Source organism: Spermophilus citellus, assembly GCF_964194105.1.
Source record: "Spermophilus citellus genome assembly, chromosome: 19".
In the NCBI taxonomy this organism is placed as follows: Eukaryota; Metazoa; Chordata; class Mammalia; order Rodentia; family Sciuridae; genus Spermophilus; species Spermophilus citellus.
The window spans coordinates 15,242,318-15,267,405 of NC_138201.1; the positions used below are offsets into that span (position 1 = coordinate 15,242,318).

General features: G+C 43.1%; 2 protein-coding genes across 6 annotated transcripts in view; one reads left to right on the forward strand and one right to left on the reverse strand.

Annotated features, from left to right (window-relative positions):
- Positions 1–19,429, forward strand: part of OGG1 (8-oxoguanine DNA glycosylase) — a gene marked incomplete at its 3' end in the record, with an annotated part of 40,011 nt that extends 20,582 nt beyond the window's left edge. The window contains exon 5 of the mRNA XM_081276187.1: positions 19,377–19,429. Within this exon, the coding sequence (XP_081132313.1) occupies positions 19,377–19,397 (21 nt within the window). The remainder of the gene's footprint in view (positions 1–19,376) is intronic.
- On the reverse strand, positions 12,102–24,957 carry TADA3 (transcriptional adaptor 3). Of its 5 annotated transcripts, none has more exons than XM_081276180.1 (9): positions 24,516–24,957; positions 23,627–23,859; positions 22,064–22,314; positions 21,877–21,982; positions 19,619–19,760; positions 19,412–19,515; positions 17,441–17,550; positions 16,595–16,780; positions 12,102–12,618 (listed from the first exon to the last, which is right to left on the reverse strand). In XM_081276180.1, exons 2-9 carry the CDS (start codon positions 23,831–23,833, stop codon positions 12,426–12,428), a joined length of 1,299 nt encoding a protein of 432 aa, XP_081132306.1. In that variant the 5' UTR covers positions 23,834–23,859; positions 24,516–24,957; the 3' UTR covers positions 12,102–12,425. The 5 variants fall into 5 exon arrangements, with proteins under 5 accessions (XP_081132306.1, XP_081132305.1, XP_081132302.1 ...); XM_081276179.1 differs by having other exon boundaries at positions 22,058–22,314; XM_081276176.1 differs by having other exon boundaries at positions 21,877–22,314.
- Between the last annotated feature and the right edge of the window lie 131 nt (positions 24,958–25,088).

Genomic DNA, 25,088 nt, shown 5'->3' on the forward strand with positions numbered 1-25,088 from the left:
TATATTAATAGTAATAAAAGAAGTACAGAACAAAAGAGGAGGTCATTTACAGCCATAAAGATTTGAAGTTTGAAAACAATCTAGTAACACCAAAGACTTGTGTTCACATGAGGAATGGGTACATCTAAATTCTCTTGGAGGCGGCTGGAGTGGTGGCTCAGTGGTAGAGCATTTGCCCAGCATGCGTGAGGCACTGGGTTCGTTCCCCAGCACCACATAAAAATAAAAAAATAAAATAAAATAAAATAAAGGTATTGTGTCCATCTACAACTAAAAAAAATATTTTAAAAATAATCTATTTAAAAAAAATAAATAAATTCTCTTGGAAATGACTTGCTAAAGGATTTGGAAAGCAATTTTACAGTCTGCATCAAAGACCTTAATAATTTCCAAGCCTTTAAAAAAAATGTTACTGGGAGGGAACTGGGATTTGAACCCAGGATGCTCTATCAGAGCTACACCTCCTGTCCTTTTTATTTATTTATTTTGAGATAGAGTGTTGCTAATTTGTTGAGGCTGGTCTCAAACTTTTTTTATTATTATTTTTGTAGTTGTGTAGCATGCCTTTATTTGTTTATTTTTATGTGGTGCTGAGGATTGAACCCAGTGCGTCACACGTGCAAGGCAAGCGCTCTTCCACTGAGCTACATCTCTAGCCCTGGTCTCAAACTTTTTATCATCCTACCTCAGCCTCCTGAGTTCCTGGGACTACCACCACATCCACCCAAGCCTTTTGATCCAGGTATTTCCTTTCTGGGAATTTCAGGGAACAATCTTAAGTTAGGACAAAGCTATTTCCTATGAGATATTTGAAGAACATTTTTTTGTTTGAAGAAATATATATATATCAGCCTTATTTATTCTTATATATAAATATATTTATATATAAGAATAAATAAGGCTGAGTGTGTTGGCACATGCCTGTAATCCCAGTGGCTCAGGAGCCTGAGATAGGAGGCTCACAAGTTTAAAGCCAGCCTCAGCAAAAGTGAGGCACTAAGTAACTCAGTGAGACCCTGTCTCTAAATAAAACCCAAAATAGGGCTTGGGATATAGCTCAGTAGTTGAGTGCCCCATGAGTTCAATCCCTGGTACATCCCCCAAAAGAACAACAACAACAACAACAAAAAAATATATATATATATATAATATATATCATGTATATATATAAAACATGTATGTATATATATGCATGTGTTACATATATTTATATAAATATATATATGCATGCATGCTGTCAAACCCAGGGCCTTGCACATGCTAGGCAAGTATTCTACCACTGACCTATAATTCCCAGCTCAAGAAATCTATCTATCTATCTATATGCATATATATGTTACATATATATGATATATATATGTCCCCAGCCACCCCCTAAATATACATATTTTTTGTGTGGTGCTGGGATTAAACTGAGGGCTTTGAGCATACTCTACCACTGAGCTATTCCCCCAGTACCTCCCAAGAAATATTTTTGCAACAGTAAAATTTAGAAGAAATGGTACCAAGAGGGGAATGATTAAAAACTATGGGGTACACCTGCCAGATGGAATATTCACAGCTTGTGAATTGATAGAAATGCAACCTATTTAATAAAAGGAATAAATTCTTACAAGGTTAAGCAGGTATGCAGTATAACTTCAATATAATAGACAAATCTCAAATTAGTCATACCAGAATGGAGAGGACCATCACAAATGTTAACAATGGTCAAAAAAATTACTTGAGCCCTGTGTGATAGCACATGCCTATAATTCCAGTGGCTCTGGAGGTTGAGACAGGAGAATACCAGGTTCAAAGCCTGCCTCAGCAACTTAGCAAGACCCTGTCTCAAAATAAAAATTAAAAAGGGCTGGGATGTGGCTCAGAGGTTAAGCACCCCTGGATTCAATCCCTAGTACTAACAACAACAACAAAAAGTTACTTGAAAACCTAAATATGATGGGTGTGTACTAAACTGCTGTTCAATATTTAAATTTTATTTTAAAAACTGTAAGAAGTGGGGCTGGGGATGTGGCTCAAGCGGTAGCGCGCTCACCTGGCATGCGTGCGGCCCGGGTTCGATCCTCAGCACCACATACAAAGATGTTGTGTCCGCCAAATACTAAAAAATAAATATTAAAATTTAAAAAACAAAAAAAACCTGTAGGAAGTAAAATGGACTTAAATGTCATATCCATAACATCTTTCCTGTCCTACTATTGAGACAGTGATGGCACATTAAAAGCAGTTTCGGAGTCAGAAAAACTTAGTCCAGATGCCACCTCTACCTAGTAACCAGCTGTGGGACATCAGATAAGTCATTTCATCACTCTGAGTTTCTGTTTCCTCCTCTGTAACATGGCATGATCATGTCCCTAATGATCATGTGCCTACTTTGTGGGGTTATTTTCAGGATGAGACAATTTAGAAGGTTTCTTTCAACCACTAGGTAAGTTTCCTGGTTGCCACCAGGGTCCCCAGCACATATCTGGTGCATAATAGGTGCTCAGGAAAAAATTGAGGCAGAAGGGAGAAATTTTCTTCTTTTTTGGACATTAGCTTTTCAAATTATTTCTCCTTCCATTCTTGAATTGTTCTAGTCAAGCTCCAGATTTGGGGGTTCCATGTGTTCTCACTGTAACAGGAGAAGCCCATTTTAGGAGTCTCTAGTATCTACTAGATCTTACCAATTTCTCTTGGCTAACAAAGGCCTATTCCTGGGCAGTGATTCTTGTATTTTCTCTCTGATCCTAAACCCACATGCTCCTAATTTTGTTATGTGGAGGGTGCTGGCAGCCCTGGACATTTGGCCTCTAGAGTTTAAGACCTGGCTTACAAAACGCACCCACCACCTGCTCCCTTTCAGCCACTCAATTTTCTCATCTGTAAATTGAGGGTCATGGTATTGAAGCAAATGTGTTAATTCCTGTAAAGTGCTTGACACTACCCTCAGAGGGTCCTTGAAAGAATCATCCTCCCAAGGTTGTGTCTTAATATTTCCTGAGCTTTCAACCAGTGTTGAGATAGGAAATCCTCTGAGGAGCTCAGTTTTCATTTGCTGTGAAATTTATGGAGAATATTTTTCAATATTTGATTCTGATGTTCAAATGAGAAATTGTTGGAAATTGTCAGGAAAACTGGATATGCTGTTGCTTCTAATATTAAACGTTCTGAGACTAATTTCCTTTCTTTCCTTCTTTTTAAAATTGGGTACTTGGGATTGAACGCAGGGGTACTCTACCACTGAGCTACATACCCAATCATTTTTATTTTTTGAGACAGGGTCTCTCTGAGCTTCTTAGGGGCCTACTAAATTGCTAACACAGGCCTTGAACTTGCTATCCTCCTCTCTCAGCCTCCCGAATGGCTGGGATTACAGGTGTGCACCACCATACCCAGCTAATGAGCTTAATTGTATTTTATGAAACTCACTGTGGGTATCTTTCATTTGATGCTTGCTTAAGTCCTCCTGAGGAAAAGGGAAAGAAAAATGGAGAAAGGAAAAAGGAAGGAAGGGAAAGAAGCAGATACAGTCTGAAAGGAATGCTCGGTGTTCCACATGCTAACGGTATCAGCTAGGATATAGGTTTGGTTTCTCTAACAGACACCAAAAATAACTGTGACTCAAATAAAATGGAAGTGTACAACAGCCTAGCCAAAAACAGACCCTGTCTGACATGGTGACTACATGGTAAGAGGGACCCTGGCTGCCTCTCCTCTATTGCTCCATAGTTGGTTGGGATTGTCTCTGACCCTGTTTGAAGGTGGCTTGACACCACATTTCATCTGACTTCAATGGAAGTGAGCACATAGCACAGCCCTTGGGAACCGTGATCACATAGTTACACAAATCTCTTCCACCCTCTACTCACATCTTATGGATCAAAACTTAGGCCCATGTTCAAAGAGAAGCTGGGGTATTGAGTCTTTCAGAGGCACAGGTCTAACTAAAAGTCAAGGTTTCTGTTCCTATAGAAGAAAGACTTTGGAGGACATCTACTGCAGCCAGTGTTTTTCTTTGCACATGCTTTTGCTCCCATCTCCCTGACTTTACTTTTACCCCCTCTAATCAGTCCACTAGCAGAGTATGTTCTGATTCAGAGTGCAATTATGGCACTAATCTGCAAACCAGCCATAGTTCCCTAGTACCTAGGAAAGTGAGTCTCAGACTTTAATGGACACCAAGAATCATGTAGAGGACATGTTATTTTTAATTATTTATTCATTTTTTTTTTGCAGTTCTGGGGATTAAACTTAAGGTCTCACACATGCTAGGTAAATGCTCTACTACTGAGCTACATTTCTAGCCCATAATTCTTAATTTTTTTTAAAAGAGAGAGAGAGAGAATTTTCTTTTAATATTTATTTATTTTTTTAGTTTTCGGTGGACACAACATCTTTGTTTGTATGTGGTGCTGAGGATCGAACCCGCGCCACACACATGCCAGGCGAGCACGCTACCGCTTGAGCCATATCCCCAGCCCTCTTAATTTTTTTTTTAAGGCAAGGTCTCACTGTATTTTACAGACTCGCTACATACTCCTGGGCTCAAGTGGTCCTTCTGCCTCAGCCTCCCAAGCAGGTGAAGCTGCAGACATGTATCTCAGCATCTGACTCAGAGGGCATGCTAAAACATGGCTAAGTCCTATTCCCAGAGTTTCTGATTTTGGAGGTCTGGGGCCTGAGAATTTGCATTTTTAGCAAGTTCCTAGGTGAAGCTGTTGCAGCTGGTTCAGGAACCATACTTTAAGAACTATTGGCCTGGAGGAAGCTGAACATGGTGGCACATGACTATAATCCCAGTGATTTGGGAGGCTGAGGCAAGATTGCAAGTTTGAGGTAAGCCTCAGTAACTTCACAAGACCCTGTCTCAAAAGGGACTGGGTATGTAACTCAGTAGTAAAGCACCCCTGGATTAACCCCTAGTACAAAAAAAAAAAATTGGCCTGGAGAATAAACTCCATGCTAAGTCTGCCATCTAAAGCCTCTCCCAGCCTCGTCTCAACCTACTTTCCAGCTTCATGTTTTATCCTTCCTCCCCCTTCCACACACCCAGGGCTCCAGTCACACTGAAGTTTTCACCTCTCTCTAAGCAGGCCAGCTGTTCACACCTCTGTGCCTTGCTATTCCTTTTGTCTGAAATGTCATCTTCTGCCTGGCAACTTCTTTTCCACATCCTTCTGAGCCTCTCTGGACTCTGATCTATTGTTTTTTTGTTTTGTTTTGTTTTGTTTTGTTTTGCTTTTTAATTTGTTCTAATTAGTTGTACATGACAGTAGAATACACTTTGACACAATGTACACAAATGGAGGACAACTTCTTCAAAGACATGGACAAATTTCTAGAGACATATGACCTACCCAAACTGAATGAGGAGGTCATACATGATTTGAACAGATCAGTTTCAAGTAATGAAATAGAAAACACCATCAAAAGCCTACCAATCAAGGAAAGCCCAGGACCAGATAGATTCTCAGCTGAGTTCTACAAGACTTTCAAAGAGTAATTAACACCCAATACTCCTCAAAGTAGTCCATGAAATAGAAAAGGAGGGAACCTTTCCAAACTCATTCTGTGAGGCTTAAATCACCCTGATACCAAAACCAGACAAAGACACATCAAGGAAAGAAAACTTCCGACCAATATCCCTGATGAACATAGATGGAAAAATTCTCAATAAATTCTGGCAAATTGCATACAAAAACATATTTAAAAGATAGTGCACCACGATCAAGTGGGGTTCATCCTAGGGATGCAGGGTTGGTTCAACATATGGAAATCAATACATGTAATTCATATTAATAGACTTAAAAACAAGAATCAGGGACTGGAGTTGTGGCTCAGTGGTAGCACACTTGCCTAGCATGTGTGACACACTGGGTTTGATTCTCAGCACCACATACAAATAAATAAAATAAAGGTCCATCAACAACTAAAAAATATTTTTTAAAAAAACAAGAATCATATGATCATCTCAATAGATGCAGAAAAAGCATTTGACAAAAAACAGTACAGTTTCATGTTCAAAACACTAGAAAAACTAGGGATAGTGGGAACATACCTCAACATTGTAAAAGTTATACATGCTAAACCCAAGGCCAGCATCATTCTAAGTGGAGAAAAATTGAAAGTATTCCTACTAAAAACTAGAACAACACAAGGATGTCCTCTTTCACTTCTATTCAACATCATCCTTGAAACTCTAGCCAGCCAGACCAATTAGACAAAAGAAAGAAATTAAAGGTAATTAAAGTAAAGAAGAACTCAAACTTCAGTATTTGCTGATGACATGATTCTATATCTAGAAGATCCAACAAGTTCCACCAGAAAACTTCTAGAACTAATAAATGAATTCAGCAAAGTAGCAGGATATAAAATCAACACCCATAAATCAAATGCATTTCTATATATCAGTGATGAATCCGCTGAAAGAGAAATTAGGAAAACTACTCCATTCACAATAGCCTCAAAAAAAAAAAAAAAACTGGGAATCAGATTGAGGTGAAAGACCTCTATAATGAAACTGCAGAACACTAAAGAAAGAAATTGAAGAAAACCTCAGAAGATGAAAAGATCTCCCATGCTCCTGGATAAGCAGAATTAATATTGTCAAAATGGCCATACTACCAAAACGTTATATGGATTTAATGCAATTCCTGTTAAAATCCCAATGACATTCTTCATAGAAATAGAAAAAGCAATCATGAAATATATTTGGAGAAATAGGAGACCCATAATAGCTAAAGCAATCCTTATCAAGAAAAGTGAAGCAGGAGACATCACAATACCAGACCTTAAACTATACTACAGAGCTATAGTAACAAAAATGGCATGGTATTGGCACCAAAATAGACTTGTAGACCAGTGGTACAGAATAGAGGACACAGAGACAAATCCACATAAATTCGGTTATCTCAAGGGTGCCAAAAACATTCCCTGGAGAAAAGATAGACTATTCAACAAATGGTGCTGGCAAAACTGGAAATTCTTGTGTAGCAAAATGAAGTTAAATCTCTATGTCTCACCCTGCACAAAAATCAACTCAAAGTAGATCAAAGACTTAGGCACTAGAACAGAGATCCTGTGCCTAATAGAAGGAAAAATAGGCCCAAATCTTCACCACGTTGGCCTAGGATCTGCCTTCCTTAACAAGACTCCTAAAGCGCAAGAAGTAAAATCAAGAGTCAATAATAGGATGGATTGAAATTAAAAAGCTTCTTTTCAGCAAAGGAAACAATAACATGAGGAGAGAGCCTACAGATTGGGAGAAAATCTTTACCACATGTACCTGCAATAAAGCATTAATCTTTAGGATATATAAAGAACTAAAAAAATTTAACTCCCAAAAAATTAATAAATAAATAAAACAAATCAGTAAATGGGTTAAGGAACTGAACAGACACTTCATAGAAGAAGAAGTATAATTGATCAACAAATATACGAAAAAGTGTTCAACATCTCTAGCAATTAAGAAATGCAAATCAAAACTATGATTTCATCTCACTCCTGTCAGAATGGCAATCATCAAGAATACAGGCAACAATAAATGTTAGCAAGAATGTGGGAAAAGGTACCCTCATATATTGCTGGTGGGATTGCAAATTGGTACAACCACTATGGAAAGCAGTATGGCAATTCCTCAGAAAACTGGGAAAGGAACCACCATTTGATTCAGCTATCCCACTCCTTGGTTTATACCCAAAGGACTTAAAATCAGCATAGTTCAGTAATGCAGCCACATCAATATTTATAGCAGCTCAATTCACAATAGCTAAATTATGGAACCAACCTAGGTGTCCCTCAATAGATGAATGGATAAAGAAAAGGTGGTGTATATACTCAATGGAATATTACTCAGCTTTAAAGAAGAGTGAAATTATGGCATTTGCCAGTAAATGGATGGAGTTGGAGAATATCATACTAAGCGAAACAAGCCAATCCCACAAAACCAAAGGCCAAATGTTTTCTCTAACATGCAGATGCTAATTCACAATAAGGCGGTGGGCACTAGGGAAGAATAGTTGTTACCTTAGATTAGGTAGAGGGAAGTGAAGGGAGGCGAGGCGAGGGGAGGGGTGTGGGGATAGGAAGGATAGTAGACATTTTTAAAAAATATTTCTTTTAGTTGTACACATACCTTTGTTTTTATTTATTTATTTTTATGTGGTTAGGTTCAAACCCAGGGACTTGCACCCGCTAGGTGGGCGCACTACCTGAGCCACAACCCCAGGCCCCAGACATTATTACTTTATGTATATATATGACTACATAACCAACATGATTCTGCAACATGTACACTCAGAAAAATGAGAAATTATACCCCATCTATATATGCTATGTCAAAGTGCATAAATGCACTCCACTGTCATGTATAACTAATTAAAACAAATTTAGAAATTAAAAAAAAAAAAAGCACATAGTGGCCGGGCGGGTAGAGCACACCTGTAATCCCAGCGGCTCAGGAGACTGAGACAGGATGATTGCAAGTTCAAAGCCAGCCTCAGCGAAAAAGCAAGGCACTAAGCAACTCAGTGAGACCCTGTCTCTAAATAAAATACAAAATGGGGTTGGGGATGTGGTTCAATGGCCTAGTGCCCCTGAGTTCAATCCCTGATACCATAGGAGAAAAAAAAAAAAGCACACAGTGGCTGGATGAATGGGTAAAAAGAATGGATAAAAATCAAGATCCACCAATATGTTTTCTGCAAAATAATTCACTTAAGGACACACATAAGTTGAAACTAAACAGATGGGAAAAAGATGTTTCATGCAAAAGGTAATCTCATAGAGCAGGAATAGCTATACTTATCTCAGTCAAAACAGGCTTCATGTCAAAAACTGTCTCCAGAAATACAAAAGTAATTTTTTAAAAAAAGAATACATTTTGACACATTGTACACAAATGGAGCTCAACTTCAACTTCTCATTCCTCTGGCTGTATATGAGTATAATCATGTTTGTAGATATGGTAATAATATTTGTCTCACTCCACTGTCCGTCCCACCCCCACACCCCTCTGATCTGTTGTTAAGTCACTGTCTGCCCCAGGCGCCTGCAGACTTAGTGCATTCTTCTAAGATGCCTCTGTCACCTTTGACCATCCAGTATCTTCCCATCACCTGAGCTTTAGTCACTTCATAGCTCTCAGCCATGTCAATAATGTCACTGGGTGAGACACAGAAGTCTGAAAGAAGAAATGGAGGCAAGTAGAGGGGGTCATAAGTGAATGGAATAACTGGGCACGTGAAGAATAAATGAACCCTGAGGGAGGACATGGCCCATGTGTAGTTCTCTCCACTGAATCCTGAGCCCCAGGCCAGGAATGAAATTTACTCCCTGACTCTGTTTCTCCAGAGTTCCAGCCATTATTTCCTTCTCAGCAGGAGTTAACTGAGAGGCAAAGTTTTCCCCAGAGCACTCAGAACCCTCCCCCCACACACACCATGGGTCAGAGCTGAACCCCTCTACTTTTATTCCCCTTGGTGTTTCCTTTTCTTTTTTGGTACTGGACATTGAACCAAGGGGTGCTTTACCACCAAGGTCCCCAGGCATCATTATGTTTTATTTTAAGACGGGGTCTTGCTAAACTGAGGAGGCTGGCCTTGAACTTGCAATTTTTCTGCCTCAGCCTCATGAGCAGCTGGGATTACAGGCGTGTGCCACTGGGCTGGCTCCCCCTGCTGTTTCTCAGGGTACTTGGGATTCTAGAGAAACACTGTTGTACATGGTGGCGGCCTGCTGGGGCCAAGACACAAAAGCCTTTCCTACAAATTACTGATAAAATACCGGATGGTTTTATTTATTTATGTTTTTCAGAATGTTTTTAAATTAAAATTTAAAACTTGAAGTCCTCGAACTAATTTCCCCCTCTTCATGGGGAACCCAGCTTCCTCCAAACCTCACAAGGGAGGTCCCTTTGACTCCAGATGTAAGAACTGTCAAGGGCAAGGCATGGTAGCACATGTCTGTAATCCCAGCAACTCAGGAGGCTGAGGCAAGAGGATCACAGGTTCAAGGTCAGCTTCAGCAACTTAGTGAGACCCTGTCTCAAAATAAAAATAAATAAATAAAAAGATCTGGGATGTAGCTCAGTGGTTACACACCCCTGGGTTCAACCCCAGGTATAGAGGGTTGGGGGTGAGGGAGGGAGAGAAAATGGTGATTTCACAACTGATCCTTGAAAGTTTGGTCTTTTCCTTAGTGAGCCAAGCCCATTCAGTCTTCTAACATTCTTCCTTCTATTTATAAGATCTACCTTCCTCTCCCTTACAATTCTACTCAACTATGGGACCTCCGTTCCCATTCCACCTCCTCCACAAAACCATTTCTGTTTCTGGAACTCTCTACCAATGACGCCTACCATACTTATGGTGTTGGCCTAATGCATATGGAAATTGAGTGGTTAATTAAGAGCAGAGGTGTCCACAAATAGGGCTACCATGTATGGCTGCACAGGTTGGGCACTCCCCAAATGTAGGAAGTACTATTCATGTAGAATAATGGGACTGGGGTCCCACTGAGTTATATCCTGAAGAGGCTCTACCATCAAATCCAATGGCCTGACATTGAATACTGGCTCAACTACTCAATTGTTTGACTAAGCCTCAGTTTCCTCATCTGTGAATGGTATGCAATTAGTACCACCATATGGGATAATTGGGAAGATCAGGTAGTTGAACAAGCTTAGGACAATACTTGGTATCTGGCTAACATTTACTGAGCACATAATTTCATTATAATTATTGTTATAGCTGATTTCTCATTTCATGTATGGGTTTCTTTTTTCTCTGAAAAGGCTATGAGCAACTTGGGGGAAAATGGGTCACTCAAAAATTGTAGCAGCTTATCCCTGCACCTAAAGGGAAGCAGGATCTCATGTTGTCCCCTCTTAGGACCCTATGCTATTTCTCTTTTTGCCAAAGTCCACTTCTACTAGTTAGGGGATTTTTTAAGTTATAGATGACAAAACTTCAAAGCAAACTAGCTTAGGCTAAAAGCAAGATTTATGGGCTGATGTAACTGGGAAGTTCAAGGGAGGATCAGGCGTGGCTTGATCCAGGCCTCTAGCTACATCATTGGGACTCTATTTCCTTCTCCATCTCTTGGCTCTGCTTCTCCGAGTGGATTTTAATTCTCAAGCAGATTCTTCCACATGGCAGGCAAGCGGGACAGTGGGTGGTCAAAGCTTATCATCTGTGGCTTATGATCCAGAAGGAAGTGACACTCAGCATCCATACAGGAATCTTAAGGAGGGCCTGAGTGTCCAGGTTGGGTTACGTGGCCATTCTGCAGGCCAACCACTGTGACCAGAGGGATGGGGTGCTGTGATTGACCAAGCTGGGGTCATGCATCTACCCTCATTTGACAGTGACAGTTACACAATATCCACATGCAAGAGGCAAGGGACATTTATCTAGCAGAAAGAAATTTGCCATCTTCCTTACAGCTCAGTTCACATGTCACTTCCTCAGGGAAGCTTCTCCTCCCCTGCGCCTTCTGTGGATCTCAACTTTCCCACAGTAAATTATTCTCTGACTCTCCTTCAGACTAGTCTGGGAACCCGAGGCAGGGACAAGAGCTTATTTATCTGTTTCTCAGGCCTAGCTTCCTCCCCAGGCTGAGCTGCTGCTGCTGGTGGCCTGTCTAGCTGAGACATACAGATACCTGAGAAAGAGCTTTTTGCTCTTCTGAGTGGGCCCTGGGAGCCAGCCAGCTCCTGCACTCTCCAGTACTGGATATAAATGAGGGAGCATTTGGCCTCAGCTGCCATGGCCTGCCACCCCACAGCTGGCAGGGAATCCCCCTGAAGAGGAAGTTGACATGGTGGAGGGTAGTGGGGTGACAACTGAAGAACTACACCCTTGATGGCCCTGCGAGTTGCTGGATTGGCCCATCCTGAATTCAACCCTGCCCTAGAACTGCCGGGAGCCCTGCCACCATGTTTCTGGGGTGTTCTGTTACCTGTAGCAACAAATATCCTCAGGAAGGCGTCCCTGACTGAATGCCCCATTGAGTGGGCCAGGCTGGGCTACAAGTGTGCCCTCTTAGACCCCCTGCTACGCACACAGTCCTTCCCACCTCACAGTCACAGACACTCAAAACACCTGGATGTTTTCTGTTTTTTTTAAAAAACCACAGCAGTCACTTTATTCTTAAGTTTGCACTTTACAAAACCACAAAGGAGAAGTCCTTGGTGGGGGAAGGGAGTGGGGGATGGTGAAGAGGGAAAAGAGGGAGACCCAGAAACTAAGCCTTGCCCCTGGGGACCAAGCAGAAACTGGACCCCAGGACAGCCCAGTAGGGCCTCCTGCAACCTAGCTGTACAGAGCTAGGCCTAAAGACCTCAGAAGAGGGCTGCAGTCCTCTAACTACTGTCACCATTTGATGGGCAACCATAGGCCAAGGCTTTTGCACCCAAAGAAGGAAGTGGGCCTGCACCAGGGCTACCCATCAAGCAGCTTCAGGATGCTCTCACGCTCCTTCAGGGTCTTCCAGGCCTGGTCCTTTTCCTTTTTGGTGGGGGTCCGCTTCTTCTGCCGGGCAGCCATGATCTTGCGAAAGGCGTCCATGACCTCATTGTCTGCCATACGGACCCGTTGCCTTAGCTCCTGTCGGCTCACCTCCTCCTTCGCCAACCTGTGGGGAAAAGGGGCCATGCTCTTCCCATCTCCAGAATGTGGCCCCTCCTTCCAGACTCAGCCCATCATCCTAGGCTGGCACTCCTGTGACCATTTCACACAACCACGACCAAAGTGTCAAGTTAATGAACACGCTTATATGGTGCTATGGCTAGCCACTATTTTAATACGAACTCATATTGATCATGGAGGAGGCTGTGCACATGTGAGGCAGAGGGTATGTGGGGAAATCTCTGTACCTTCCTCTCAATTTTGTTGTGAACTTAAAACTACTCTAAAAAATATGTAGACACACAGACTTTGATTGATCCTTCTAACAATCCTGTAAGATAAGTACTGTTATTCTCATGTTAACAATGAGGACACTGAGGCTCAAGAAGGACAAGAGATGCCCCAAGATCCCACACTTAGTGAGGGAGATTTGGAGTAGGCTGGCTCCAAACTCTTTTTTTTTTTTTTAAAGAGAGAGTGAGAGAGGATAGAGAGAGAGAGAGAGAGAGAGAGAGAATTTTTTTTTTTTTAAAGAGAGAGTGAGAGAGGAGAGAGAGTGAGAGAATTTTTAATATTTATTATTTAGTTCTCGGCGAACACAACATCTTTGTTGGTATGTGGTGCTGAGGATCGAACCTGGGCCGCACGCATGTCAGGCGAGTGCGCTACCGCTTGAGCCACATCCCCAGCCCCTCTTTTTGTTTTTTAAAATTTTATTTATTCTGCTAGGTGTGGTGGTACACACCTGTAATCCCAGCAACTTGGTAGGCTGAGGCAGGAGGATCACAAGCAACTTAGTGAGGAGACTCTGTTTCAAAATAAAAAATAGAGGGGCTGGGGCGGGGCTCAGTGGTAGCGCACTTGCTCGGCATGTGTGAGGCACTGGGTTCAATTCTCAGCACCACATGTAAATAAATAAAATAAAGGTCATTCAACAACTAAAAATAAAAAATTAAAATAAAATAAAAAATAGAAAGGAGTGGGAATATAGGTCAATGGTAAAATGCCCCTGGGTTCAATCCCCCCAAATTTTTAAAATTATTCTCATTTATTTTGGGGGTTTTAGGGATTGAACACAAGGCACTCTACTACTCAACTATATCCCTATCCCTTTTTAAAAAAAAGATTTTTTGAGGGGGGACTGGGGACTGAGTTCAGGGGCACTTGGCCACTGAGCCACATCCCCAACCCTATTTTGTATTTTATTTAGAGACAAGGTCTCACTGAGTTGCTTAGCACCTCACCATTGCTGAGGCTGGCTTTGAACTTGAGATTCTCTTGTCTCAGTCTCCCAAGCCACCACACCCGGCCCTTTTTTAAAAATTTTGACACAGGGTCTCACTAGTTGCCCAAACTGCCCTTGAACCTGTGATCCTCCTATCTTAGGTTCCCATGTTGCTGGGATTACAGGCAGGTGCCACCTCACCCAGCTCCAAACTGTTTTTAAATGACACTGTTTAAAAAGTGTTCTGGCGCTAACAGGAGATCTGTTTACTTCAGCATCCATATTCCATAGCAGCCTAAGGCCTTAGTAGGCCTGAGGCCCATAAAGTAGGGAGTGCTCAATCAGTCCCTCCAAGTAAGATCTGACTTGTAAATTCCGCTAATGGTGGAATTGAAGTTCATTAAGAGATCTGGTCCAACCTGTTACTTTTTTAGAAGGGAAGCCTGCTGCTTAGGTAAGGAGTGTCTCGTTTAAGACCCAGAAGTTGGTCCACAGCAGGGCTCAGGGCTATCTTTGGCCCTCTGATAGTCTTAAACTAACTCTCCACTGCTCACTACTTCTGCAGCTACACATGTGACTCTTCTCTCTTCTAGCTCTTTCTCCCCTTCCCTCTGTGCCTCTTTCATTTGTATTTCTTCTTCTTGCCCTTGAGAGGGAACATGAACTAGAAAGAGGCTTAGATTCAGCCTTGGGCTCCAATCTCAGCTTGGCAGTTTAATGGCCATGTGACCTTCAGCAGAGCATTTCATTTCACTGGACCTTTATTTCCTCATTTGGTAAACAGGGAAAATACTACCTACTACCTGGGTGGTTGTCAAGATTAAAGGAGAAGGTGTGCAGAAAGCCCTGACACATAGTAGGCACTCAGGACACATTAGTGTGTGGGAGTGATGCATCTCTTTTTCTTTTTTTTTTTATTGGTATATTATAGTTGTCCATAATGGTGGGATTTGTTGTTATATATTAGTACATGCACACAATATAACAATATAATGTGGCCAATACTGAATGGCGCATCTCTTTACTGATCATCTACCAATAGACTGGAGGTCCTTTGCTCTGCCTTTCTTCCTAGCTCCCAGGAAAATGTCAGAAGAGATGCTAAGAGCTGGCCAAATGAACAAGTGTCTTGCCTTGTCAGGGTTCTCTAAAAATAAGACACAGTACCTGCCTGAGAGAAGCAAGCAATCTTGTGTAGGTTGTTTCTTTTCTTTCTTTTTGGTACTGGGGGTGCTTTACCACTGAGCTGCATTCCCAGCCCTTTTTATTTTTTGAGACAGGGCCTTGCTAAATTGCTTAGGGCTTAAGTTGCTGAAGCTGGCCTTGAAGTTGTGATCCTCCTGTTTCAGCCTCTCAAGTTGCTGCGTTTACAAGCATGTACCACTGTGCCTGGCTTGGGTTATTTCTTTATCTCCCTAATAACAGGACAGTTCCTACCATGGTCTTCCTCCAAATGTCACCTATATCCTTGTTGTGATCAACGTAGGGCAAGATGGATGGGAATTCATATAAAATGAATAGCACCACAACTGATTCCCTAAAGATTTTTTTTTCCCCACCTGGTTCTGGTGACTAAAACCAGGAGCACTCTGCCAGTGAGCTACATCCCTAGGCTTTTTTTTTGTTTGTTTGTTTTAATTTTATTTTTACACTGAGATTACAGGTGTATGCCACTGTGCAGAACAAGTTTTAAAACACTGGTCACTTTCAAGTGATACACCAATGAAAATCATACATGTCCAAAAAAATGTTAACAGTTGATCAATCTAGGTGGAGAGCATGTTGGTATTATTGTATTATTCTTTCTGATTTTTCTCTTTGAATGAAGTTTTTCATAATATGAAATAAAACCATGAAAGAAAAAGAAAATAAGGTGAGGGCAGGGGACAGCTCAGGGGTAGAGTGCTTGCCTAGCATGTGTGAGGCCTGGGTTTAATTCTCAGCACTACATATAAATAAATAAAATAAAAGTCCATTTGCCGGGCTCAGTGGTGCACATTTGTAATCCCAGAAGTTCGGGAGGCTGAGACAGGAGAATCGTGAGTTCAAAGCTAGCCTCAGCAATGGCGAGGTGCAAAGAACTTAGTAAGACTCTGTCTCTAAATAAAATAAAAAATAAGGCTTGGGGTGTGGCTCAGTGGTTGAGTGCCCCTGAATTCAATTCCCCTGCCTCAAATAAATAAATAAAGTTCCACCGACAACTGAAAAAAAAAAAAAAAGGCTGGGATGTAGTTCAGTGGTTAAGAACTTCTGGATTCTAGCTCCAGTACCAAAAAAAAAAAAAAACCAAAACAAAACAAAAAAAAACACAACCCTCAAACACCAGGCATAGTAGAGCACACCTGTAATCCCAGTGACTTAGAGGGCTGAGGTAGGAGAAGCACAAATTCAAGGCGAGCCTCAGCCACTTAGTGAGAACCTTCTCAAAGTAAGAAAATAAAAAGGCTAGCAATGTAGCTCAGTGGTAGAGCATCCCTAGGTTTAATCCCCAGCACTGAAAAACAAAACAAAAATCCCTCAAATCAATCAATCACAGGTGCCTGAAGGCCTTAGTCCTGTGGAATGAGACTCCCTCAGAGGCATAACCAGAGGGGTGTTGCCTAACACTGATATTTTTTTTCAAGACTTTCCTGGTGATGCAAAGGCTCAGCTAGATTTGAGAAGCCTGTCTAAAACCTTGAGAGGTGACCAGCAGTGGCTGAGGCCTCCTTGGCCTCTTCCTTGAAGCCCCTGGACCACGCCTCCGGTCCACACTCACCTCAGCAGGTCGTGCTTCTTGGTGCGGTTGTGAGCACTGAGTGCCTTTAGCTCAGCCTGTCGTTTGCGCAGCTCAGCAAGGACCTCATCCTCTGAGTCCTCTGCAGGGCGGTCCTCGGACTCCAAAAGGCCCTGGGCAATCAGCTCTTCCTTGATGCGGCTCTCCAGGGACTTGGTATGCGGCACACTGTGGGGCATGGCAGGCCCCCTTAGTCTCCAGAAAATGGCCCCTCAGCTCTAGGGTTATCTTGGAGGGGGTGTACTCAGAGGTTCCCAGGGATTCCCAAGGTCAGGGAACACTTTCTATTTGTTCTGGGAACCCCCTCTATTTCCAAATATAGATACACAAATACATATACATATTTTCCAGATTTTGCTATATATTAATTATAATGTTTGCTATAAATTATTCCAGGGAAAACTATGCGTTCACATTTAAATATATTTTAAATAAAAATAGGATCATACCGTCCAACCTGGACTACAATGAATAGTTTCACCATTTGTTACTCTATTGTTTATATGCTTTTATGTCAATTAAGTATTTTTTTTAATATGATTCATAGTTGCAAGTTACCTCATCATATGGAGGTAGGACAACTGAGCCAACAAATCAAATCCCCTTCAGTTGGGCATGCAGGCTACTTACACTATAAGCAGTATGAACTAGCCTGTACTCAGCCTGTATATGCAGAAATGCTGGGCTAGCACTCATGATGAGACTTCTACTGGGCTTTACTAGACTCCCCAGCCTTGCTCTTAATACAAATCTCCCCATATCAAGATGAGCAGAAGCCAAAAGCCAAGTAAAGGCCAGGCTGTGAGGTGTAGACAGGATGCCACTCACCTGAAGGGCTTGTTCTGATTGCGGGGAGAAGTGCTTGCCCCGTCGGCCCCTGATTCTTTCCCAGACATGTCAGGAATAGGAGAGTCCTCCATAGGGGAAATAATATTTTCCTGGAAGACCACAGAAATGGGGTGGAAAGACAAAGATTTGTAGTTTTTCATTTTTCCTACTGATCTTCATAGATAAGCCTTCAGGGGCCGGAAATACCCTTTAATTTTTTCATTTCACCCTTTTCTGGGAAGCCTTCGAAAAAAGTGTTGATCATTCTACAAATTCCTTTTTTGTTGTTGTTGTTTTGGGTATTGATACCAGAAACAGGAAACACAAAAGAATAATGATAATAACTCAACAACAGTAGTAGGAGCAGCTAAGGTTGATAAAGCATTTGCAAGGAACCCCGCACTGTGGGACATGTGTGGGAGAGGGGGCGAGCTGACCCAACTGTGCTCTCCTTTCTTCCATAATAGCTGGGCACAACTGCATTTCCTAAGTTCCCTTGTAGTCAGGTGTGGCCATGGAATACTTTTCTCCAGGGGAAAATAATCAAGAGATGTCTCAGCTAGTTATGGCCCCCAAAGCTTCCTTTACATATTGCTCCTTGTTGCCCATCACAGTGGTGTATACCTGCAATCCTAGTGACTCAGGAGGCTGAGGCAGGAGGATCAAAAATTTGAGGTCAGCCTCAGCCAACTTAGCAAGGTCCTAAGGAATTTAGTGAGACCTTGTTTCAAAATTAAAATTAAAAAGACTGAGGATGTAGCTCAGAACCTGGGTTCAATCCTCAGAACCAACCAACCAAACATACTCTTCCATTTTCAATCTTTGTAGGATTGAAGTAGCAATCACACCCAGAGTGACTGTGCAAAGCCACCATAAGTGGGCATCTCTGTCTTGGTGGTGTAGGGCCATGACCTTCCCCTACCTCTACCTTATTCAACCTGGAACATGTGCCCCAGATTGTTATATGAGAGAGAAATAAATTATTGTCTTTGAGACAAAAGAAGAAACTGAGGATCAGTGAGGTGAGAGGTTGTGCCCAAGGTCAGGCAGTAGGTATTAAGATAAAGACCCTGAAGTAAGGGTTTGATCCTACCTTTGCCTATTAGCTGTGTGATCTTAAGGAAACTTTTCTGAACCTCAGTTTTCTCACATGTAACACAGAGCTAACCACTGTCATTGCTCGCATAAGATGTGTGGAAAACCTCACACAAGACTTAGCCCTTTGCCTACACTCAGCAAAAGAGACTGGAAGAGAAGCTATCTTTGGAGGTTTGAGACTAGGAAGGATGTGAGACTAGCTTCTAGAATATAGTAATGTTTTATTTTGTGATCTCTAGGTTGGTAATACATAAAGCTGATAAACATAAAGCTCCTTCTCCTTTTTTTTTTTTTTAATTTTTTTGTACAGGGGATTGAACCCAGGGGCGTTTTACCACAGAGCCACATTCCAGTCCTTTTTATTTTTAATTTTGAGACATGGTCTTCCTAAGTTGCTCAGGATTTTTCTAAGTCTCTGAGGCTGTCCTCAAATTTGCCATCCTTTTTTTTTGGGGGGGGGGGTACTGGGGATTGAAATCAGGGACCAACACTCAACCACTGAGCCACATCCCAGCCCTATTTTTTTGTATTTAGAGACAGGGTCTTAGTAAGCTACTTGGTACCTTGATATTGCTGAGGCTGGCTATGAACCTGTGATCCTCCTATCTCAGTCTCTAGTGCGCACCACTGTGTCCAGCCAAACTTGCCATCCTTCTGCCTCAGCCTCCTAAGTCACCACACTGGATAAAGCATTTTTTTTTAATTGTACAGAGACACAATGCCTTTATTTTATTTATTTTTATGTGGTGCTAAGAATTGAACCCACTGCCTCACGCCTGCTAGGCAAATCCTCTATCACTGAGCCACAACCCCAGCCCTAAAGCATTTTTTTTAAAAGGAAATGTGGTTCCTGTTTTGAGCTGGCATACTCACCTCCACCAGGGCCTGCAGGAGGCGCTGTGTGAGGGCACCAAAGGGGCACCCATCTTCTGGCTGTTCATGCTGGGCCTCTGACTTCTTCAACAGAGCATCCACATCTGAGGTAGGCAGAATAGAGAAGGACAGGTGGGCTGAAGATGGAAACCCAAGTCCTGGCCTGGGGTGGGACAAGAAGGGAGGGGCAAGGAGGAAGGAACCTACCTTTAGTGTCTAGTTCAGTCAGTGGCCCCATGAGGCCTTTCTTCTTGTCAGCCACAGCTGCTGCCCGGGCCCCATCCTTCTGCTCTTCCAGCAGGTCCTCCTGGGCCCAGCGCTGGGAATAATGCTTCCCCAGGGGTGGGATCTGTGGGAGAAATGCCATTTATCCTTGAAGGGTAAACACTAGGTGGCCATGCCTAGAGCATGGAAGGCTCTGCTTGCACTTGACATTGCCAGCAAGCTTTCCATTCACTTATTTTTACTGTCTCCCAAGTCCTTAACCCAGGGTCATAGGTGGTGCCACATACAGATGAAAAGGGACAAAGAAGATAAAATCTCTACACTCACATTCTAGACAGGCACATAAAGAACCAAAACACAGCTGGGCACAGTGACGCACACCTGTAATCCTAGCAATTTGGGAAGCTGAGACAGAAGAATTCCAAGTTTAAGGCCAGCATCAGTCATTTAAGCAAGAACCTCAGCAACTCAGTGAGACCCTGTCTCAAAATAAAAAATAAAAAGGGGTGGGGATGTAGCTCATTGTTTATATGCTTTTATGTCAAGTAAGTATTTTCTTTAATATGATTCACAGTTGCAAGTTACTTCGTCATATGGAAGTAGGACAACTGAGCCAATAAATCCCCTTCAGTTGGGCATGCAGGCTATTTACACTACTTGGGTTCAATCCTGAATTGAAATGATTTCCTAACTATAGAATCCAAAATAATATGGACATATGGGCTGTCTCAGTTACAACTATTGCCTCCACAGAAGAGAACTAGGAGATTCTGGGTGAAAGCAAATTATTTTTTGTGTTGCTTGAGCTTACTACTGCCTATATGGATTGCTTTTTCAAGTAATTTGGTGGTTGTTTTGTTTTGTTGGTTGAGTATTGACCATAGAGCCTCTCAAAAGCTAAGCATGGGTTCTGACACAGAGGTAGAGCCTGTCCTCAAATTTTAAAAAAATTCAGACACGTGAAATTAAAGAGGTAGATTCAAGGTGTTGTGGTAGTACAAATATGAGAATATTTTGCTGTGAAATGTGAAGTCATTTTGGTGGTGGTAATATGAGATCAGGGCCTTGAAAGGAAAGTCAATCCCTCAAGGGGAGAAGAGCTTATGTACGGGCCTAGAGACCTAGAGTGATAGCAAGGTACTTGGCAGGGCTGGTAAATACAGCAAAGAAGAGGGATGTGGCCAAGGAAACTAGAGAGGGGCACTGGGGCTGTATCACCATGAACCAAGACACTTGAACTCAATCCTGTGGATAACAGCAGCTAGGCCAGGCCTGAAAGCAGGCCCACGTCATAAGCACCTCTAATTGTGGCAGGCGAGCTATTGTAAAGGACCCCCCTCCAAGTACTTTCTCATATTTCCTTTAATAAAATATGCTTTTATTTTCATTGTAGAAAAACTAACTTTTAATGTGGGCATAGTAGTGCATGTCTGTAGTCCCCAGCCACCGAGGGGACTGAGTCAGGATTGCTTGAGCCCAAGGGTCAAGGCTTGCTTGGACAATATAGTGAGATCTGTCTCTTTAAAAATTCTTTTAAGCTGGGTGTGGTGGCACAAGCTTGGAAACAAGCTTCAGGAAACAGGAGGCAGTAAGATCACAAGTTCAAGGACAGCATGGGCAACTTAGTAGGACCTTGTCCATAAATAAATAAATGGGCTGGAGATATACCCGTTTATATCTCCAGCCCATTTATTTATTTGTTTATTTATGGTGCCCTTTGGTTTGATCCCTAGTATCTCTCATACACACACACACACACACACACACACACACACACACACATACAATTCTCATATATTAAAGTAAACGCAGTCTGAGGCAGGAAGACTGTAAATTCAAGGTCAGCATCAGCAACATAGTGAGACCCTGTCTGAAAATAAAAAATATAAAGGGCTGTGACTTGGTGGTTAAGCACCCCTGGGTTCAATCCCTGGTACACCCCACCCCCACAAAAAAAGAAGCTCTATAAAAGGTGAAGGCATAAACCAAAGCAGAGAGGATAGAGATGAGGGGACAAGGGGGAACTTCACTGATATAGCTGCCTGAGGCTGTGGTGCCATGTCTGGGGTCCAGAGAAAGTGGTGCAAGAAGAAAGCTGAGAGTCTGAGCCTGGAGTCTGGATAGGCTAATGCAGCATACAGGGGGCTGCCAGGGTAGGGAAGGGCTCTGCTGTCTATGATTCTGAGGCACCACTGACCCTCTTTTTCTCCCCCTTGTCTGTGCAGGCCCAGCATTTCTACCTTGTAATGTTCAGCTTCATCTTCTGGGGGTTTCAGGAGTTCCTCCAGCGTGCGCACCTCCTCACTGGTGATATCAGCACAGTAAGGCTCCACAGAAGCCCAGAACCTGTAGGGAGAAGCAGATCCTGAGTAAGTACCCTTCTGGGCCTCAGTCTTGGGTCCTCCCACTATGTTCTCTGACCAGAACCTGTTGGGGGCATCATTCTTGGGGATCCGTGGCACATCGATTGGGTCATCAGTAAATTCATATTCCTGGATCTTGGGTTGAAGGTTTTTGGATTTGGGTCTCCCAGGGCCAGGGCCTGGCCCATGTCCAGCCTTCCCTTCCAGTTTCTGCTTCTTGGGTTTTCCATGTTTAGGGGGAGCTCCAAGCTCATGGTCTCGACCCAGTTTCATGAATCTTCTGTCACCTTTCTTATCCTGCCAGTCAGTAAGGATCTGAAATTTACAGAGATTGTCACTGAGAAGGAGGGAAGACATAGAATAACTCTTTCTTTTCCAATGAATAAATTAGGATCTAGAATTCAAGGAGGCTCCAGGATTTCCCCCTTACTGTTTTGCTTAACAAACTCCTAATCATCCTTTAAAACTCAGTTTTTTTTTTTAATGGATCTTTTATTTATTTATTTATTTAATATGCTGTGCTAAGGAGTGAACCTAGGGCCTCACACATGCCAGGCAAGTATTCTACCACTGAGCCACAACTCTAGCCCCTAAAACGCAGCTTTCATAGGATTTTACTCACATACTTCTCAACTTTCCATTCACCTGTCTGTAGTCTTATTCACTTATGTATCGCCCAAGCTAGTCACACACAGTAGAAAAGTCAAATAAGTGATCAGACCCCAGTGCACGTCAGCCCTGGGGAAATATGCCGGAGGTGACTTTTTGTGAAGACTCCCAGTAAACTTTAATTCCAAATGTCAACCGCCTGCAAAGCTTTCCTTGCCTCAGTTACCTAGCTTCCTTGGTTTTAAAAACACAACTGATTGTACCACAAATCCTTTTAGGTAAAGTTAAAATGGCATCTCCTCCCTCTCTGAATCTGGCACCTTGTACTTTCACTGGAGACCTAATCATGTTGACTGATCACACTGCAAAAGCACTGTACCTTGTCTCTTTACTGGACTAAGCTACCTGAGATCAGGAAACTTATCATAACCATCTCTATTCCCCAAGATCTAGATTGGTGTCTAGGACTTGGAGCTCTGGGGATGTTAATACACTGAATAAAAATAACTGTAATAGTAGCTATAACATTTGGAATGTTTACTTAGTGTCAGACACTGGGCTAAGCCTTTGCAAACATTCTTTTAATTCTCACAAAGGATCTAAAGTGAATCTATTGTTAAGTCCACTTTGCTGACAGGCTCAGAGATAGGAGCTAACTTTCTCAAAGTCACATAGGTAAGAAACATCAACACTACAAAGTGCTTAGGCAAAGGTTCAAATCTAGATCTCCCCATTCCTTTTACTTGGCAAGTTCCCTGATGGCAAAATGGTTCTAAATTATCTCCCTCTACTGATTAGCACAGGACCCAAAACATAACGGTAAGTGGGATCAATAAAAGCTTAGTGAATGAGAACACTTGCAATTTACAAGGATTATGAACATTATATGTATTTAATGTATCACATGAGCTGTTTGTGTATCTCTCTCCCTCAACCTCAGCATATGAAGCTAACCTAATGACCCACCCATAACTTGACACAGTGCATTTCCGGTGATGTCCCCTCTTTGGGGTATCACCTGGGTTTCAGCCTCCAGCACACGCAGACGCCGGCTGGCAGAGGACAGCAAAGTCTCAAGCTCCAGCTGCAAGGTGTCCAGCTCCTCAATGCCGATGCCATCATCCTCAGAGCGGGCTAGCACTGCTGTGTAGCGAGGACACACCTTCAAGTGGTCCACAGATTTGAAGTCATGGAACTGCAACGGGCAGTCCTTTAGCTCACTCATGGCCCAAGAGATGTAACCCTGTGGAGCTAGAGAGGAAAGGGCTGTTGATGGGAGACAGTGGCATGAGAAAAGCCCAAAGGCTTCTTCCACTGGGGAATTCAACAAGAAAGTCAAGTTTCATCCTTACTAACAAGATTGACAGCACAGATCCTATTTACAAAGCACCTACCATGCACTAAGCTAGATGCAGAGCTTATCTTACTGAATTCCTCACCCACCTCCATAAGCAGGGACCACTGTAATGGTCTTTTTTACAGAGAAAGAAACTAAGACTCTGAAAGGGTGAGGACATGCTTAAGTTTCCAAAACTCAACTTGACCCCAGGTAGTTCCTGAGTGTGCAGTCTCTGTGCCCAGGCTTCCTGATGCCCTTCCCTCCTGTTCTTCTCCTGAGCCTCTGAGTTTCAACCATCCCCCTCCTTACAACATTCTCTGTGCCTCCCAGCCTCTCCTTGTTTCATCCTATTCCACCTTTTCCCCTTTCTATGCCACCTTGGCTGGTTTGGAAGGCTGGTAGGGAGACAAAACTGAGTTCAAGCCCATTTTCTACTTATCTGCCCCTGAACACGTTATTTAAACGGAGTCTCAGTTTTTCCATATGCAAAATGGGGACAAAACAAGAGGTCTCTGTTTCCCCCATAGAAGTATGAATCTGTAAAATGGGGACAACAGTACCTACCTACCTGGGATGTGCTGAGGATTAAGAGATGATGCCCAGTTCAGTGCCTGGCACCGAAGAAGTGGGACTGCTTAATGGCTGCCCCACCCGTGGGTCGCCTCAACGTCCCGCCTCCAGCGTCCCCGTGCTCTAGGGAGCCCCTAACGCAGCCCCCGCCCCCTCTGCCTCCTCTCTACGGCCTCCCGCGGCCCCCGGGCCGCAGGAGGGGGCGGGGAGCCGTGGTCTAGCCGAGCAACCGCCCCGGAACTGGCTATGGGCGGAACCCTGTAGTTGACGCGGGGGCGGGGAGACGGCTAGGGCGAGCCCACTGAGGCCAGCGGGGGGTTGGGGTGCGGGCAGCCAGCGAGCCTGCGGAAGGCCCCTGTAATAGGCCTCCAGAGGACCCTTGGGGACAGCCCGAGGCCGGGGGCGGGGCTCGGCAGCCAAGATCTCGGCGCGGCAGTTAGCTCCACCAAGCCCCAGGGGCTGCAGGTAGGAGGGGCGCGGAAAAAGGATGGGGGCGCAGCGCCGGAAGGAACGTAAGCTTCTCCGCCTCGGCTTGTCCTAATTTGGTGCCCAACCTAAGGTCGGGCTGTAC

Excerpts from the sequence above, each read along its gene's own strand:
- TADA3 (XM_081276176.1), bottom strand. The coding sequence starts at position 23,833 with ATGAGTGAGCTAAAGGACTGCCCGTTGCAGTTCCATGACTTCAAATCT. Across the intron at positions 19,761-21,876 it reads ATGAAGCTGAACATTACAAG|ATCCCACCCCTGGGGAAGCA; the intron begins GTAGAAATGCTG and ends TTTCTCCCACAG. Across the intron at positions 16,781-17,440 it reads AATCAGAACAAGCCCTTCAG|TGTGCCGCATACCAAGTCCC; the intron begins GTGAGTGGCATC and ends CATGCCCCACAG.